Source organism: Pseudochaenichthys georgianus, chromosome 3 (assembly GCF_902827115.2).
Source record: "Pseudochaenichthys georgianus chromosome 3, fPseGeo1.2, whole genome shotgun sequence".
Taxonomy (NCBI): domain Eukaryota; kingdom Metazoa; phylum Chordata; class Actinopteri; order Perciformes; family Channichthyidae; genus Pseudochaenichthys; species Pseudochaenichthys georgianus.
The window spans coordinates 15,439,288-15,458,977 of NC_047505.1; the positions used below are offsets into that span (position 1 = coordinate 15,439,288).

At 43.3% G+C, this 19,690-nt stretch overlaps 1 protein-coding gene across 1 annotated transcript in view; it reads right to left on the reverse strand.

The window, feature by feature from the left end:
* The window catches only part of LOC117461155 (multiple epidermal growth factor-like domains protein 11), a 147,348-nt gene that overhangs the window by 23,186 nt on the left and 104,472 nt on the right, over window positions 1-19,690 (reverse strand). Inside the window, exons 12-15 of the mRNA XM_034102917.1 lie at window positions 18,433-18,596; window positions 17,394-17,496; window positions 6,368-6,514; window positions 2,785-2,919 (exon numbers count right to left, since the gene is read on the reverse strand). Of these exons, the coding sequence (XP_033958808.1) occupies window positions 2,785-2,919; window positions 6,368-6,514; window positions 17,394-17,496; window positions 18,433-18,596 (549 nt within the window). The remainder of the gene's footprint in view (window positions 1-2,784; window positions 2,920-6,367; window positions 6,515-17,393; window positions 17,497-18,432; window positions 18,597-19,690) is intronic.

A 19,690-nucleotide genomic window follows, 5' to 3' on the forward strand; every position in this document is an offset into this window, starting at 1 on the left:
GGTTCTATATAATAAATCTGTATCAGCCTACAATTATAACATTGAAGCAGCATTGTGTACGTTTTTTTACACTGTATGCATATGTTGTATTCGGAGGCACCTTGTTTTGGCCAAGAAACAACCTTCTAGTATGATTTCTTTAGATAGAATTTGCACCTTAATATTGATTGAAAAACCATTAAACTAATACAATATTTCTCAAGGAGTATAGAAGGAGGACATTATATTCAAATAGAAGAAACTAACAACACCGAACAATATATCAAATATAATTTACAGATAAGGAAGTGTTCATAGTGTGAACGGGTACCACTAATAAGGGTTATATGCAGATATGAAACCATTATTTCATGTGGTTTAGGGTAAACATATATGGTGTGTTTCATTGCTGCCCTTATAGCCACCGAAGAAGTAGGTTTTTGAAAAAGAAATCTGATAATGGGAGAGAAACTTCCCCTGGAGGGAACTTTGGGATTTTAGCCTTTGCAGACCATTCACATGCACAAAAACACCAGGAAAGGGAAACCCCAAAAAGCACAAGAGGGCCTCTTTAAGGTTTATGTTGGTGGTTCGGATGAGACAGAGAACAATGTATTGTTCTTATGAGGATATATCTTTTATACAAAAGTTACATTTTGGACAGTTTCCACTTAAAAAATAAATGTGATCTCTTGATTAAAGCAGAGAAAACCCATGATGTCTAATTTCACTCCTACGCCAGTCAATAACATCATTAGCTGGTACCAACGTTTCTCACACGTCCAGCAGGACAGGCTCTTCAGGCGGTTAGAAGCCCCCGCGCCAGACGTCTGATTTATCAAGGCTCGCCCAGTTATCTATGGGCCTGCTCAAAAATGCAGTGGCCAGCAGAATGGCTAATGTAGGACAGGGCATGACTAAGGCCGTCTTCATGTTTAATGATGATGAATTTTTCACAGCACACTACTGCACCGCCTCTACTTAAAATTCGACTTGGCAACGGATCCTGAGCCAACTGCCTTCGTAGGAGAATTAACACCTGTTTAACCTGCGTGAGCCGAAGCATACTGAAATAATGATGTACAGGAGGAGCCGACAAAAAGATTATTCCGATAAAATGAAGAGGTGCAAGAAGTTGTTGAAAGGGGGACAAAGAATGAGCCAAAGGTTTCGATTTCTCTTTCATTACCTATACTTCTAATCAAACGCAGACATTCAAGGGCTTTGCTTTGTGTGCAGGGTTTTAAAACTAACCTAAAGTTAATAAGAGATTCAACGTTTTACTACAAAAAGAGGTTGTTTGAATGGGGATATCAAGAATCTGAAACAGTATAGCACTGTTTTCTGTCTGGTTCCAAAAAACCTACGAAACCGCGTCAAATGAAGTTAAATCTAGCAGCAACTTCCTGGGAATTCTCCTACTGACGCAAGAACCAAACGATAATAATATCGGTATGGAGAATATGCTGACACACAGCATGAAACCATCTGACATGCTTATTCCATGCAACATTGTGTGAGATGGGTCTAAATATACAGTTTCCACAATCTGTCAAATCCTTTGTCAATTTGTTTTGGGTGGAAGTGTCTCACAGTCTTTTGGGGTTGGAGACTACAAATAGAATTGTTACATTACAGCAAAAAGTTTGAGGTTTAAAGATTCCGGCATCTATCAGCAAAGGATACCATTATTAAAGACACTATCAGAAGTGCATTCTGGGAAATGTAAGATTGATTGTTTTTGGAGCTTGACCTGAAGCCAGGGCATCTCTGACTCCTATGTTCTTATACTCTGTCACTCCCACAGACCCACACAGCCACCCAACAGGCTTATCACATGTGACATTGTTTGAGATGGGTCTAAAAATACGGTGGCAACAGTCGGTCAAATACTTTGGGTACATTTTGATGTGGGTGGAAGTGTCTCACAGTGGTGTCGGACCAATGCTTTAAACCCTTTTTAATAACCAGTCCATACAGGGTGCAGGGTTCTTTAGACAAACAAACAAGGGATTTCCTATTTCCTATAATGAAAGACACTATCAGAATTGCATTCATGGAAATGTAGGTTTTAGAGTTTTTGACACTTGACCTAAACCAGAATCAAGGATATCTTAGCCAGCTTTTCTTTATAATCTTCCTCTCAAAAGACCCACACAATTATTAAAGTTCCATACTAAACTAGTGCCTTGAATGAAGTCACAGAGTAAAACGGGGCGACAGAGGGGATGAGACGCTGCAAATGGTCCCAGACGGATTTGAACCCGGGTCCTCCGCATGGGGACCAAGCACAGGTATATGGGCTGCTAACTGTAACAAGAGAGCTGTACGACTGCCCATATTGTGCACATTTTTATTACAATTATTTAACTATTTTCAGTCAATCAAGGTTAATTCTATCATTTTTTTAATTAATGAGGAGTGAAAAACATCCTCTTTCTAATTGCATGCATACAACAATGTAACAAGTGCAGGACGTTTACATACAAATGAAAGACTGTTACATTCTTGTGTGCCTCACCTGTGCCTCCAGGTGAGCTCACTGCATCTCCCCCGCTCTTTTCAAGAATTCCAGTGAAATGTTCTTTTACTTTAATACTTCCTCTGATCGCTTTGTTTTTATCTGGATCATCCACTTCAGAAAAATAGCATTAGCCGTGCTCCGCTGCTCTTTACTACGATCTCTCCTATAGAGTGATTCTCACACTTCCAGAGGGCGAGAGGACATACGCTCTGTACTCCAGCTTTAAACAGACACAGGGTAATCTTTGTTGGGATGATACGCAAATGTAAAACTAGACTGACCTTGATTACAGAGGGAGCCAAAGAAGCCAGAGAGACATTCACAGTGGCCGTTGACATGGTGGCACGCCCCGTCGCTATGGATACACTGAGGGCACGACTGGCTGCAACGATGTCCGTAGAAACCAGGGGAACAGGCTGCAGGAAAACACACACACCACTGTTACAAAGATGTCTATGTATGTGTGTGAGAGAAAAGTCAATTCCAGAGTGTAAAGAGAACTTCTGATTAGTTCGCTGATCATTTTAATATAGATTTCATGGTCCACCTAGTCTCAATTTAAACTAAACCCCACATATGCGAAAGCTTATTACTGTCCACCATATCTGTATATTTGTGTGTGTGTGTGTGTGTGTGTGTGTGAAAACGTGGCTGCTGTCTCCTCTCCGCTGTCAACCTGTTGGCAGAGTTAGCTTTTCTTTGTTTTCACTTCCGCCGTGTATCCTCCTGAGGCCTTTCATTTGTTTTAATTGATGTTACTCTAAGTGGTGAGCCAAGCCGGTGCAGGCTGGTCCACCGCCTCCTTCACACTACAGGATTTTCCTAATTAAGATAATTGCCTAAACTGTGAACCCAGAGCCCTTAAATGTATCACTCTGATGCAGAGAGAGGCTGATGAACAACTGGTGTGTGTTGTGTACGTATCAGCAGCTCACTGCAAGCAACATCAACAGGTAGGCTCTATTTTAAGCAGATTCTACAATCATTGATTGATGGTCCCCGAATTCTTCAGATTTAACATAAACCCTTTTTAGACATGATGACGCATTCGTTTCTCACTAGGCTCTTGCTGGTTGCTGAAAAAACACGGTGACTTATCTGAAAACAAAGAATTTCTACTGCATTATCCACCCATACAATATTCTAAATAACATGGAGATGGGAAATATGCTAGAAGATTGCAGGATGTTTAGCTTGTTATACCATGGGTTTTGTTCAAACAAAATGCAGCTAGTAGCAAACCATAGCATTGTTGAGTCTTTCTGAGGAGCACATGAATGCACCATTTTAATTTGTGATAAATGCAGTCGATCTACATGTAAATGCAAAAATGAAATAATAGTTTTCTTTATGAGTATAGTTAGGTCAAGGACATGACCAACCTAAATGTTTTCCATTCCATCTTTGCTAATAAAAAAGAATGAAGAGAGATAAACATTTCTCAAAGAGATTCTTAATGTTGAAGTTGATTGATTACAGGTTTTTGTTGCTAATTAACAAGCGTGTTTGTTAGTTACAACTGTTTTTAGGTACTTTATTAACCAATTTGGGAGGATTTCTCGCTTTTCTCTATAACGTTTGATTTCTCAGCTGTTAATCAGTTGGCTGCAATTTTTGGTTGTATTGCAGATTAGGATCTTGCAATATAAAAGAGAGTTTGTGAGCACTATTGGCACTATGAAACACATTTTCACGTTGGTTTTTTGTTTTGTTCTAGTGAACGTTTGGGTCATGTGATAAACATTCCTGCCACTGGCTCTATTCTTTTTCAATGACCTACAGATGGTGATAACGTAACAACATACAAGAAACAATCCATCATTAAAGGCAAGATAAAGAAGAATGCTGAGACTTTGGCAAATACTGGAAACCTAATCACATTTAAATACAAAAGGAGCATCTGCAACTTTTACTTATAACCATCAAGCTTTTGATCATAAGACGGCCTTTAACCAAATTCCCTGTCAGATGGGACCATTAGTATGACATTTAATTGAGCAGGAATATCTTAAAAGTGTAGAACAGGGGTCTCCAACACGTCGATCGCGAGCTACCGGTAGCTCGCGGGCAGCTTTTCAGTAGCTCGCCGCTCGATTATCGATTATAGCGTAGTGAGGTTGTTTCTTGATTTTTCGGCCGCCGCTGGACAATAACGGTTTTTTATTTTAGAATGTTTTCTGTCACACGAATATCAAATTGGTCGGTGACGCAGAGATCAAGGAACAGACGTGACAGCGGCACAGCGACACCATGCACACATGGAGCAGTCTGCTTTATCCAGCAACACCAGTCCAGAACCAACAGCGTTGGTGTCTCTGAGCCGCAGCGACACGGCCTGATTCAGAGCGGGCCGTGTCGCTGCGGCTCAGAGACACACAGGGAGGGATTTGTGTTTTTTTTAAAACACTCGTTATCGTCATGTCAGGTTTTTGGTGGATTTAATCAAGTCTTGGATTGCAGAGTATGAATGTCCTCTTGCTATTTTCAGTTGATAAATACTAAAGTTTGTGAAGGCAGGGGGAAAGCTTCCGCGATCACCGTCTCCTCCGTTCCTCCAAACCCCGCCCCCTCCCTGAAAATAATGAGTGACAGGCTGACAGTGACCGATCGAAACTTTATTATTCACTTAATCACTGATTGAGATATGATGAAGCTAACTTAGTCTCATACATTCATGGGATTCATGTAACAGTAAGACAGAGAATGTGAGTGTGCACCCACATGCACTATTTTAGTTGTTATACTCCTGTTGTCTGCTGTGTTCAGACTCAAGTCATGTGTGTGATGCCTCATTCAGGACATTCAGTATCCTTTTTTTTAACAGAAGACCGTGGCTAGAAGCTGCAGCTCGACTGCAGAAGCATTATTTTTTTGTTTTTGAGGATGGAACAACTTCACACACAGATATATGGAGGCCTACAGTTGATTTATTATGGTTTAAAATGTCATGTCAAGACGAAAAAGAAGATGAAAAAGATGGATGAACTGAGGTTATAAATCTCCAAAATCATGCTCAGCTGAAGTCTCAGCAAAACTCACAACATTTCTGGAGCCTTGAAGACCCAGAAAACTATAAGAACATTCACCAAGCAGCACTGAACAAGTCTGCTTTGTTTGGTTCTGTTCTACAGACCTTTGTGAAGCAGCTTTTGCTGGCATGAATGCAATCTAAATACAGAACAAGGCTGACTGATGAACATGTACATGACTCTATTAGAGTGAACCTAAGTGGCTACACCTCAGCATACACCTATGGTGGACTCCATGCAGCGCCAGTCCTCTCACTGACTGTAACAAAGAGTGAATGCACTTATTTGACCATAAGTGCCATAAGATGCTCGTCAGGTGGTGATTAAGGACATTTATGTGAATTCTCAGTGAAGTACTCACTATGTGGGCCATAATAATATGTGAGACATTTTCGTTTTCTTGGACCTTGATGTGAAGTTAAGATTTGTGATAAGCTTGAGGTATTGCAATTTCACACGTGTACAAAAGTATAGCTTAATTAAACTGATGAGCGCTATGTGAATAAATGTAAGCGATGTGATGCAAGTAGCTCTTGGCCACTTTCATTTTTTCAAAGTAGCTCTCAGATGAAGAAAGGTTGGAGACCCCTGGTGTAGAAGCTTCAAACTCTGGAAAATGCTTTTTTCAGCTCAGTGACACATTACATTTAGCATATTACATTTTAAGATTTCCTTCTCTACCTGTAATTGAGCATATAATATTCTAATGAATAAAGAGAAATGATTACTTCATCATTTTGTCAGTTTTCCTTTTAACAGACTTTAATGTGAAAAATTAATTTAAATACTAGTATGTTTTTTTAAGCTCTCTTAAGGAATTACAAATGTGTCTTACCCCTTCTGCAGTTGGTGCCACGGTAGCCCGAAGCGCACACACAGGTGCCGTCCTCCGGGGAGCAGGAGCCTCCGTTCTCACAGGTGCAGCTGTAGGAGCAGTTTGGTCCCCAGCGTCCCTCCTCACAAACACTGTCGCAATGGACACCTGCAAACACACACACACACACACACACACACACACACACACACACACACACACACACACACACACACACACACACACACACACACACACACACACACACACACACACACACACACACACACACACACACACACACACACACACACACACACACACACACACACACACACACACACACACACACACACACACACACACACACACACACACACACACACACACACACACACACACACACACACACACACACACACACACACACACACACACACACACACACACACACAGTTTCAGTCTATAGTGAAGCTTTGTTCTTAGTTGCACAGCTTTTAAGCGAAGTCAAACTGATTCCCCCCACGCTGATCACAAACCTTCATATTTGTACTTGTACTTGAAGGAAAGAGTGTGAAGGAGACATACAGAGAAGACAGACGTGACAGATCAGAGACACAAGGAGACAAGTCCTCTGTAGTCCCTGTTGGAGGATACAGCTGGTGGTATTCACATGAGAAGAATGAAAAGACTAAAACCAACATTGAAAGTCTCTACTAGCAAGTATTGTGTTTGAATCAAAGAATTCATATCTTATTCCTCAGTGCCACAGATCTCCGTTGTTAGTTAGTTTGCTTGTATTATATTTTGGATATTCCCTTTGTGTCTGAGGCAAGTGTCAGACAAATACAACCACAACAAACACATTATTTATTTCGCTTGAGTAAAGTTTTATAAAAACTACAATGTCAGCTGTTTAGGATATAAATGACCCTTTGTAAACACAACCTATATATCTGTGAGGTGTTTTTAAAGACAAACGTCTTAAGTGGGAACCAATGGCCATTGGGATGCAACCACAGACAGGAAATATTGAGAGTTGACTAAACATATTATTGGTTTTGGCTCTTTTCATTAGATTGACTGTAGAAAATAGAAATACATTTATTTTTTAAACAAACAGATATAAATCCTTTTCATTATAAGGGTGTTAGCATGCTGAGATTAGCATTTAACTCAAAGCATGACAGCTAACCTAGCTGCGAGCATGGCTCTAAACTCTTAATGCACATACATGAAATGAGTATGAAAAGGGTTAGCTAAGTAAAGTTGAGATCCCTTTAACTTCAGAATTAAATAATTATAGTCCAGATAGGAGGAGGTTCAGTTGCTCAGGATTTAGCTTTACATTATGTTAGCACTGTCACATGGATTTTTGGTAGCTTGACATTACACATGGGATCTCTCTTCTGTTGCTCTCCCTTAAGGTTCTTTCATTTAATTATCTGTTGAAGGTGTTTTTGCACAGATGGTGTGGTATGGTTTACAGATTGTAAAGCCACATGAGAGAAATGTGTGTTTGTTATATTGAGTATATACTGTAGATACAATTGGCTTAACTTGATATATACGTTTTCATTAACAAACATTTTAGCCAAAAACCTTAATTCCCCAATATCTGTGCAGGACTTTTTGCCTTTAAATCATTTGATGAAGTGTCTCCTTCTTTCATCAGTCTTGCATGTGTGTGTGTGTGTGTGTGTGTGTGTGTGTGTGTGTGTGTGTGTGTATATGTGTGTGTGTGTGTGTGTGTGTGTGTGTGTGTGTGTGTGTGTGTGTGTGTGTGTGTGTGTGTACATGTCCTGAGAGGCAACAGTTTGTCTACACAAAAGCAGGCTTGCAGAAAGGATCAGAGCCCTCGGTGCTCACCGGGGACAGTCTGGAGGAGACTGCTGCGCCCGAGAGACTCACATTACATTCATTCTTAGTAACACTCAACCACACACACGCACAGGAATACGCTCAACACCACATCTAAATAAAGAAAAACAGACAGACAGAGTAAGAATGTATGTGCGAATACAGTATAACACCCTCCTCCTCTGCAGCCTGGCATCTCTGCAGCTCATTAGAAACTTCCTTTGACATAGAATATGAGAGAATATGAGAGTGAGGCACAGGCAGCCATTAGAACTCAATTAATAAACTACCTCTGAGCCACAAAGTGGGTGAATGTCTGGAGCTGTATGCGTTGAAGTTAAAACAAAGGAAGGTGGAGGATGGGAAGCAGAAAAAGGCCAAATGTTAATAACTAGTATTCAAGATGCAGCAGCACTGAAATACTTTTTAAAATTCTGACTTGACATATAAAACATAACAATTCAGGTCATAACACTTGGTGTAAAGGAAAGATACAGTCTAAAACAAATAAAGACACACACTTAAAAGTTACTGTGCTTGGGTATAACGTTGGGTTACTGCAAGTGTATTCACCTACTAGTTATACTATCTTGTGTCCCTCCACACTAGATATATTTTTTCAGGCTTTTGAGTACGTTCTGTGACACAATTCAACATGTTAAAGATGTCAGTATGCAAAAACAAAATTATTTTGGATATTAACCTGTCGAAAATGACATTCCCAGAACAAATGACCATATCTTCCCTTCTAAAAGGGTTAAATTAATAATCTTTTTTCTCAAAGTAATGATAAACCTGTGAGTTGGATGTAGAAAAGTCAGAATCAATATAGATGTTTTTTGTTTTAAAGAAAATTCAGATTGAACATAGTAAAAAACTGTAAATTATAGTGTCCGTCCAAAGATTATTTTTTACTTATAGTGAAAACTATAGGTTACTTACGTAACCCCAATTCTCCGAGTAACATGAAGTGAGATGTCTCACTATGGGATGCGCCTCATCGCGGAGCAAACAGAAGCATCAATCTCATTACGCCAATCCTGATTGGCTGGTGATCTTGATGTCAGCGTCAGGGGAAATCACCCCCCATAAGTAGCATGCGTCATTCAAAATAAGCACCTCTTCTCAAGGAGGGCCGTCTGGTGAGACATCTCACTTCATGTTACTCTGAGGCTGGGGTTACGTAAGTAACCTATAGTTCTCATTCATAACACTCCGTTCGATGTCTCACAATGGGATATTGTAGCTCCCGTATTGCCAGACGAGCTTATCTCGAAGATCACCGATCAACCAGAATTTAACAGGTGGAGTCCCGACTCAACCAGGTGCCCAGCACTGCTCGGGCCACGCTTGGAGCGGAGACGTCTAGCCTGTAAAAGCGGACAAAAGTGAGCGGCGAGGACCAGCTTGCCGCTGCACAGATGTCTTGGATGGAAACACCCTTGAACAAAGCCCAGGATGTAGCCAGGCCCCGAGTCGGCAGACTCGCAGACCCGAAGGTGCTTGCAAATTCTGACTCGTATAAGCCAAAGCAATCGCCTCCACGATCCAGTGGGAGAGCCGTTGCTTAGTAACAGGCTTGCCCTTGTGAGGGTTAGCCCAGGACACGAAGAGTTGGTCATTAAGACGAAGCTCTTTTGATCTGTCCATATATGTGTGTAAAGCCCGGACTGGACACAACAGATCCTGCTGCTGCTCCCCGGAGGAAACCAGCGGCGGAGGAAATGCCTCAATGTCAATCGGGGTACACGAACCAACCACCTTTGGTGTAAAGGCAGGGTTGGGTTTCAACAACACTCTCGTTTGCCCTGGGGCAAACTGAGTGCATGAGGGATGTACAGACAGTGCATGGATATCGCTGACCCGCTTGGCGGATGCCAGGGCCAGTAACAGCACTGTCTTGAGTGACAGATGTTTCATGTCAGCTCCTTCCAGGGGTTCAAATGGGGTCATTCTGAGCCCATTTAAAACCACTGCCAGGTCCCATAAGGGCACCAGCGACCTGGAGACAGGGAGGAGCCTGCGAGCTCCCTTCATAAAACGGCAGACCAAAGGATGTTGGCTAGCCATCTTGCCCTCAAAGCCCACATGGCATGCAGCAATAGCAGCCAGGTACACTTTGATCGTGGAGAAAGCTCTGTGTTTATCCATCAAGTCCTGTAGAAATGATAAAATCACCCCGACAGGACATTGAAAAGAGATGTGTCCTTCTTGAAGGCACCACTCCTCAAACACCCTCCACTTACAGTCGTAAAGAGACCTGGTGGAGGAAGCTCTCGCACTCTGAATAGTGTTCATCACCTTCTGAGGGAGTCCCACTGTATTCAGATTGTACCACTCACGGGTCAGACCCATAGTGCCCCGCGCTCTGGGCGTGGGTAAAGGATCGCCCCCCCCCCTCCCGCCTGACACAATCTGTCCCTGCGTGGTGGGGGCTGCCATGGCTGCCCGCACAACAGCTGATATTTCTCCGCCAGCCCGTACGTTGCGGGCTAGGGCGGAAACATTAGAGTAAGTGTGTGGCGTTGCTCCTTCACTCTGGCCAGAGTTGGGGGTATCAGAGCCAGGGGTGGGAACGCGTACACAGAGTACCCGGAGGTCAATCGTGTACGAGTGCGTCCCCGCCTAACAGTGCGTTTAAATCGTGCATTAAAGAGAACAGCTGTCATTGAGCATTTTTTTCTTTTTGCGAACAGATTTAACGCGGCTCCGCCGTAACGCACCCACAGCGGACTCACGATCCTTGGATGAGGAGTCCAGTCTGCATAGAGTGGTGCACCTCTGGGCAGTAGTTCTGTCCCGAGGCGCATCATTCCCGGTACCTGTGTCGCTCTCAGAGAGAGGAGACGTCTGCCGCTCCAAGGGATCAGTTTGTGTGCCAGTGTGTGTGACTGGAGACAACGCAACCTCCCTTGGCAGTTCATACACGATATTGTGTTGTCTGTCCTCACGAGGACATGGTGTCCTCTGAGAGAAGGCAGGAAGCGTTTTAGGGTGGGGAACACCGCTAAGAGCTCCGGGTGATTTACGTGCGCCCGCTGGAGGTCTCTGCTCTAGAGACCTCTCACCGGTGACCTTCGTAAATACCCTATCAGCCTGTCTGACCTGCGTCCGTGGTGACCACCTTCTGTGAAAGGACAGCACCCGTAGGCGCGTCCCGCACTAGAACAGTCGGGTGTAGTGCCACTACGCATTACATAATGACCAATACTCTCCGCACGCCGTTGCGCGCAGGGTTTAGTTTTATTATGAGACCCATGTTGAGTGGGTGCTTTACGAGGACATTTGTCTGCGTAATCTGACTCTGCTCGGCGGGCATTATAGATAAAACCCCTCTTTCTAGGAGAGAGAGAACCTCTCTTTCCAGAATATGGGTTGACTCTCTCTGGGCTTGTGAAAACAGATAAAGTATAACTGTTTTGAGAAGCCCAGGTAGATGTCGTGAGTATCTCCTGCTGTATGCTCCTTAGAGCCAGCTGAGATGTCACGCTTACAGCTCCAGCCGGCACTGCGCATGCGCGTGACGGTGGTACCTTCACAGACCCGTCAATAATCTGCCTTTTGAGAGATGCCGTAGCTGCTCTCAAAAGGGGAAAAATTGGCGGGCTGTTTATTGGTTTTATTGATTTTCTTTTCATTTTTTTTTAGCTGCGCCCTCGGCCTGAAGCCTGGATGCGTCAGCGGCACATTTTTATGACAGAGGAATCAATCAATGTGTGACATGTGTTTGTGCGGACTTGAGGATGGTGTTTAGGCATCTCTCGAGGCGGCGGGAACACATTCACGGAGGGGAGAAGGAGGGGCTGTCACGCCGCTCGCTTCTTTTTCCTCGACTGCTGGCCGAAATTCTGGGTTGGCTGAGCCTGAGCTGCAGCCGGAACCGGAGAATTTCTAGGCCAGCTTGCCCTTGTCTTCAGCCTGGGCTGGGGACTCGGGGTGGGCTGCGACCTCTGCGTCTTCTGTGTTTTAAACCGAGCAGAGTTCGAGGCAGCTTGGACAGAGGACTGCTGCTGCGAGAGCAGTGGCTGGACCCTTCGAGGGAGGCAGAGGTGGAGTGCCTCGTCCTCCCTCTTCCTCGTCTCACACCTCCTTTGCATGGAGGCGAGAGCGGAGCCAAAAATTCCCTCGGGAACGATAGGCATATCCAGCACATCCTCCTTTTCCCGGTCTGGGAGAGAGTCTGCACCACCATGATCCCAATTGCCTTGCCCGTGGCCTGGACGGCGCAGCGTTGGACACGGAGACAAATGTCCGTGACCGCTGCCATCTCGTCCAGAGTGGCTGCCCCCGGGTTACCCGACAGGTCCTCGCAGAGCTCCGCTTGGTAAGCGGTTAGCAGCGAGGACACATTCAGGGCCCTGGCGGACAACGCTGCGGCTTTGTAGGACCGTTCAGTCATTGTCGACTGAAATCGGTCCGACTTTGCTGGCAGCGTGGGGTTCCTGCTTGGTGACGGGCCCACTTTTGGTAGAAGGTGAGCCGCTACCAGCGGTTCCATGGGTGGCATGCAGAGCAGGCCGAGCTTCTCCATTCCGTCACAGTCTAGGGAGGAGGCACCCTGGATTGGGACCTTGTTGCTGAAGGGCCGGTCTCTCCACGAGACCGACACCTCATCCAACATCTCCGGGAAGACTGGAAGGAGTTGTCTCTTTTCCCCCGCTGCTTGGGGAAGATGTTTTCCCTCGTAGCGGGACCTGGAGGTCTCCTTGGCCATTTCGGGCCACGGGACGTTGAGTCTGGCCGCAGCGCGTTTACACACGGCCTGCAGGTCCATGCTCAGACCGGGCAAAGCTGGTGTGCTATCGCCCGGGAGAGCAGCACTTGCCTCAGGCTTTGCAGCCTGAGCCGGTGATATGAAGGTGTCCTCTTCCTGTTCATCCGATTCGGACAGGAGGAACGCCAGGGCGTTCTCCTCTTCGTCCTCCTCGTAGTCAAGCCCGAGGACATCCTCCGCGGGTGAGACCATGGTGAGGTCTAACCGGGAGCCCCAGCTTGGTGGAGCGCGGGAAACCGTTCCCGCGTGTCTTGCCGTCACCGGGTCCCGGCCTGCCAGGGCGCGGGATTCCGGTTCTATAGCCATAGCAGATAGTGAGCCCCAGACCGACACGGAGAGGGGCTCACTCTCTGTGGCGGACGCCCCCGTGTCCTGACTGCCGGTCGGCGGGTCCGTGGACATGGGGGGGTCCTGTTCCGACAGCTTGTCGAGCTAACCTCTTAACGGTGAAGCGGACGCAATGTCCGCATGAGCCGGGGTTGTCGATAGCGCCTCGGGCGTGTTCCAGCCCGAGGCAGGGAGAGGGGCGTCCATCTTGGCCGCCTCGTGGCATGGAGAGGGCCCGCTCTCGACAGGTGGGACGGGAGAAAAGATAAAACCACCTTGTCCTTAATCCGGAGAAAAGGACAGTGTGGGTCTTTTATTCCTGGAGAATACTGACTGGTGTGGCAGTATGCTCCTTAAATCCTTTCTTCCTCCGTGGAGAAGAGAAAAGAGAAAACTTCCTCGCTACCGTGGTGTCGGTAGAGAGGGAGCGAACTAGCAACAGGTGTGCTGCTAGCTTGAAAAAATCGGACCAACCTTACTTTCTCGTAGAGAAGGGCGAGGTCGATTTTAAGTACTAACGGCGTTAGTACTACCGTCTTCCTGCGAAGCAGAAGGAGTAGCCGGCGAGCGCCCGTCGACCGAAATGGGTATTTGGGTTCAGTCTGTGGACAGTGAAGCTTGCCCGGCTACTGTAGAGATGTGCTCTGAAGCGAGAAGAGGTGTTTGAATGACGCATGTGTTGTGGCGCAGGCTACTTATAGGGGGTGATTTCCCCTGACACTGACGTCAAGAACACCAGCCAATCAGGATTGGCGTAATGAGATTGATGCTTCTGTTTGACATCGAACGGAGTGTTATGAATGAGAACTACCCTTGGATGATGGTAAGGTAGACTAAAAGCTTTAGGAGTCCAAAGTACAACATATAATAAGTACCCTGTATCAAGATTGATGCAAAACAAGTGACATTTGACCTTTTTAGAGAGATTTAGCAAAAAGAACTCCACCTCTGAGGTGATTTGGGTGGAAATGGCCGTTTTTACCGTTTCTCTGGAACCCATTGGTTGATTTTGGTGATTGACATCTCTTTCTGACCGTTAGAGCCAATATAATCGAAGGGGAATTTCCCCACACACACACATGGTAAAAAAGAAATGTCAGAGTGAACCTATCTCTCGCTCTGACATCTGGAAACGGAAAAGCAGGTTTATTGCTTACGGATTATCAGAAATCATTTCAAAGGGACACAGACACATTGGATTAACTTCAGCAGTGTTTTTATCGTTTTAATGCCATTGAAGACCACTTTTGACCAGACAACGACACAGATAAACCATGTTAGCGTGTTTAGCTACCTAGTGCCACATATTTTGATGTCTGTTTTTGTTTATAAAGTCGCAAGTTCTTATCATAGAGTGATAATGTCTGTACCCATCGATTCTGTATCATCTCACGATGCGAATCGATGTGTTGGATGTGCAGAAAGGATAAATAATCAGGTTTTATGAGTGAGTTTCGGTGTAGTAATCTGTTAGCATTTTTCGCTCGTTGCTAATTCAGAGGCTCAGCATTAGCATTGTGGGTTTTAAAAATAAATAAATAAAAATGATCAGTTAGATGAGTTTCTTCCCGTTACATGGATATAAAACATTCATAGTTTATTAAATGTTAAGATGCCCTCAGACACTGTTTCCTCAGATGACGCGTTTTTCCCCCGGTGTAGAAGAGGTTAAGAGCGTAGCTTATGGAAACTATTGCTGAAAAATGCAACTCTTCTTCAAAATGAAAGGTAGTAGGGACTCAAACGTGAAAAAGTTTTATAAATGAAATCTTCTGTGTAGAGGCTTTCTAATGTCACATATTTATATTATACCTACTCTAAACCTTATTACCTTATTACTTATTACCAAATGTATTGCCTTCTTAGTTGCCAGTATATTCAACAGAAGTGTTTGTTGGAAGATTGGATTGCTTCGGACACGAAAAATCACACACCTTTTCGACATCTCTATTTGCAGCTGTGTACTACCATAGGTGTAACTTTCGAAACCAACAATCCCATAATTCACTGTGCGAAGGTGAGATTAAAGTCATCGTTGGAACTTCATTTATTATTTATTAGATATTACGCAACCATTTCACTTTTCAAATTAATAACTTAGAGAAATACTACAAATGACTTTCAAAAGACCGTCTTTAACTGTGATTGAGCCCACCATACTGTGTATATGCAGATGCCCGTAGATTAATTTGTACCACAAATGGCACATTTCAATTTCACCCGGCGATCATACAACAGATGAGAAAAAAAGGAACATTGTTATGAAATGTGTGATAAACTTGGTGTATGCTATGTCATCATATGTCTAACAAATAACGTGTTCAGTCAAAATATGATTGTTCCTCATGTGTACCCACATTAGGAAAAAGTGGCATAACAAAAACATATTAAGTTTTGCTTGTTTAGTGACTTTGAATAAAAAGCTACACTCCTTTTATCTCATAGAACCATCTATCTTCACTGTAATTGCATAGAGCAACAAAAACACTTTACTTCTTCAAACCAGATTTATTTAGTTATTTAGTCTGACATTTGAATCTAGATATTCATCAATATGTTGCATTTTTTCCCAATGTCATTTCATAACCTTTTCTCCCTGAGGCAATGAATAAAATATTTTCCATATTCATCAGCTCTCATATTGATCACCACTATTCCGATTGACAATTAATGGATAAAAGTTTAGCAACTTAAATATGGCGTATTAAGTGCAATGTTACTGTGGAGGATGTTGGTTTAATGTATTTCATTTCAAACCTTTATTTATTCAGATTGGTCCCATTGAGATCATAGATCTCTTTTTCAAGGGAGACCTGCAGCATATAGGTTCCACATGAAACATAAAACAATAAAGGACATTATACATTATATTTACAGGATACATATTTATAGACATTTACAAATGCCCATTGTATCAGCAAGCATTTCATTTACCCTAGCTTTAAAAACATGCAGAGGAATGAGATTGCTCAGTTTCAATTCTTGCTGAAGATTGTTCCAAGCAAGTGGAGCTGCGCACATAAAAGCTGTCTTACCTAAGACAGTCCTTGCTCTTGGCACATCTAACAAGACTACATAATGTGACCTCAGACAATAGCTGCTTGCAACTCTCTGTGTTATCAGAGAGCAGATATAATACTGGAGTTATGTAAAAAAAGAACAACAACTAAAAGAGACTAGCAAGGCTAGGTCGTAAAAAGGTGCTTCATCTTGTGAAGCTGTCATATCCATGCCTGAATCTTCATCAGTTTTAGGATAACGCATCGTCCACACGGCGGCGTGCGTTGAAGCTTGCCGGTGGGCGTGTCTGAAGCTCGACCAACAACCAATCACATGAATTTCCCGCCCCGGACACACAAGCACGCGGTTTGATTGGCTAGAGCTTGTACTGGCATATGATTTGATTGGCTGACGCTTCCGTCGAAGATTCAAAATGTGAACATTGCTCAACTTTTTAAGCGAGCAACGCGAGCAAAACGAAGCAACGGAACCACAATGCAGTTCGGCAAAGCGTGACGTCACCCCATTCAAAGTCAATGCGCCGCCGTGTGGACGGGCCGTAAGAGATAATATATTTATCATTTTTTCTGTGTGTCATATTGATCTGTTGTGTCTTCTTGTGTATTCTTGTCGACAGCCACACATCCTTCAGAATGTCTTCGCTTTGAGCGTTGCACTTACCATTGTTAGTTTTGATATTCCTTACATTCTGAGTTAAGGCTTACCTAAAATAAAATCAGTTGCACAAAACACACTTCTCCAGAAGATTTCCATAAAATCTTCACTTTAAAATAAAGGTTTTCTTATTATGTTGGTCTAATACAAACGGTATTCTAAAATAAATAAAACTGTTGTACATCTTACCTATTGAAACTGTTTAAACTGATGAATTCATGTTCTCCTCCAGAAGAATAGTCGTTTCCTTTTTAGACCAACTCGGGTAAGGAAAAGATTAATCCCTACTTAAGGAAGATGTTTTGTGAAACCAGACAATTGGAGTCTTCGGGCGTCATTCCTGTTGCCAGAAGCTTAAACTCTGGTGGTCCCAGTGTTTTATCAGTCTTAAGCAGCAGCCTCAAAACTCACCGGTCCAGCCTGCAAGGCAGCGGCAGAAGCCGGTCACCGGATCACATCCGTCTGCGTTGAAACAGTCGCATCTCTCTCTGCAGTCCAGCCCATATGACCCCTCCTAACAGCCAGAACACAGCAGACATAATGCATTAACAAAACTGACTGTCTTAACATCAGAATTGTTAAGTATTCTGATGGTACAGTGTTATTATCTCTGTAAGGTAACTCTGACAACAACAAAGAGTTTGAGTGGAGTTATAGAACACTATTTGGTTCACCATCCATCTCTCATAAAGAAATACATACTGTAAGGTACTATCATATACAAACTCGAGTGTGATGATAGATCATCTTCTTTCCTGTAATTAAATGGAATATGTTGGTAAAAGGACCTAACAAAGAATGTATTGTTTCACTGCATTAGGTTTTTAGGGCAATTACACAAATTCTTCTTTTGCTTTTCACATCTGCGATTGTGAGGCATCTATAGCTGTTATAGATGGTAAAAATATTGTTTATCACTTAAAAGTCAAAACTGCTCCACCATATCATCAATGGATTAAAGATTGTAGGTCAAGCCTTCGAGAAACTTTGAATCCGTTTACCATTACAACCCTCTGCCCCAAACCATGTCAAGAACAGCAAATTTGAATTGTTCCCATCATTATTGTATCCCCTATCTTTTATTGTATCGTATGTTACATTGTACAGCATCGTATGATGTCGTATCATATTGCATCGTATCTCATTGTACTCGTATCATACTTCATTATACCTTGTATTATATGGTATCTTGTATTGTATCGTATCTTCTATTGTATCGTACCTTGTATTGTACAGCATCATATCTTATTGCATCGTAACTCATTGTACTTGTATCATACCGCATCGTATCTTGCATTGTATTGTATAGCGTTGTATCATATCGCATTTTATTACGCAATTTTCTATTGCATTATATTGTATTGTTGTTATTTAAAGAAGCTCAAACCCTTTTTTTCCCCAAACTTTGCTGCACCTTATTTTCCTCCGAAGAACTAAAGATTGCACTTACAGGACACGGTAAGTCGCAGTACTCGTCCCTCCAGCCCGGGGAGCAGGTGCAGGTCCCGTTGGAGGGGTCGCAGGCCGCCTCGTTGGCACACTGACAGGTCTGGTTGCAGCTCAGTCCCCAGGTACCACTGGAGCACGGGATGGAGCAGTCCACACCCTGCCAACCTATCAGAGACAGAGACACCGTCCAAAGACCATCAGAAAGCCATTTAAAGCACTTAGTTTTAGTCAATTGTACTTCCTGAGCACCTGTGAACTCCATTATTTCCATCAGTTATTTTAAAGTACTCAACTAAGTAATTGCTGAGATCTTGGATCACAGTTACATTGCTACAATTAAGTCATACAGGGCTAGAAACACAAGCTGTCAAGTTGTAGAAGTTATAAGAAGTAAACCACTTTATTGGAGGGTACAATTTAACTACCTGACACTGAATGTTTAATGCCTGTTGCAGCCAATTTGATGTATTTTAATATTTGTATATGAAGGTGCTGTGATACTACTGAATTGACCTGGGCATAGGCGGGGACTCAGCCAATTTCAGGGTACAGCCTACTATTTAGGGAGGACACAGGTGCACAGCATTAGGGATTGGGAATCACCAGAGGGAAGCCACACAGTTTTTCAACCGTGCGTGTTTTCGCTTATTTTCTGTTTGTTTTGAGTTCATTTTGGTTTATTTCTTTATCACAGTTAGTTGTTTAGTTATCAGTTAAACACCCGGCTCTTGTTTTGCTGTCATCATCCTGCAATCCAAATAAACATCTTAAATGCATTCAAAGAGAAGACCTGATTTGCTGTCAACACCACGCGTCTGGAAAAGCTTCACACCATATCCCTCACTGGCAAATATTTGTTGTTCGGTTGCCTTTACATTTGTTGAAAAACTTGCTAAATTCGAAACAAAGCCTTCGTGGATTGCTAAATAATGACCATGAGTAACGAGGAAAATCAGGAAATGAACGCTGCTGTCAATCAAACTGAAAAGGAGGATGGGCTTGGTAAAAGGACAGCTAAACTCACATATAAAGCAGCGGAAGCAAAGATATTATCTATGCAAAAGGACAGGAATTCTGGGATAAAGCAATTGTGTAAAATGGCAAAGGAATTGGAACAAATGATGATTTCAGATGGAAATGTTTCTGACATGCAAATCAAACATGAAATGTTGTGGAAACTGTCTGGGGAAACTAGAAGGTTGCATGAGTCATTAACACCTTTGTTGCCTGAGGATGAAATGTTTAAACAAACGGAATGG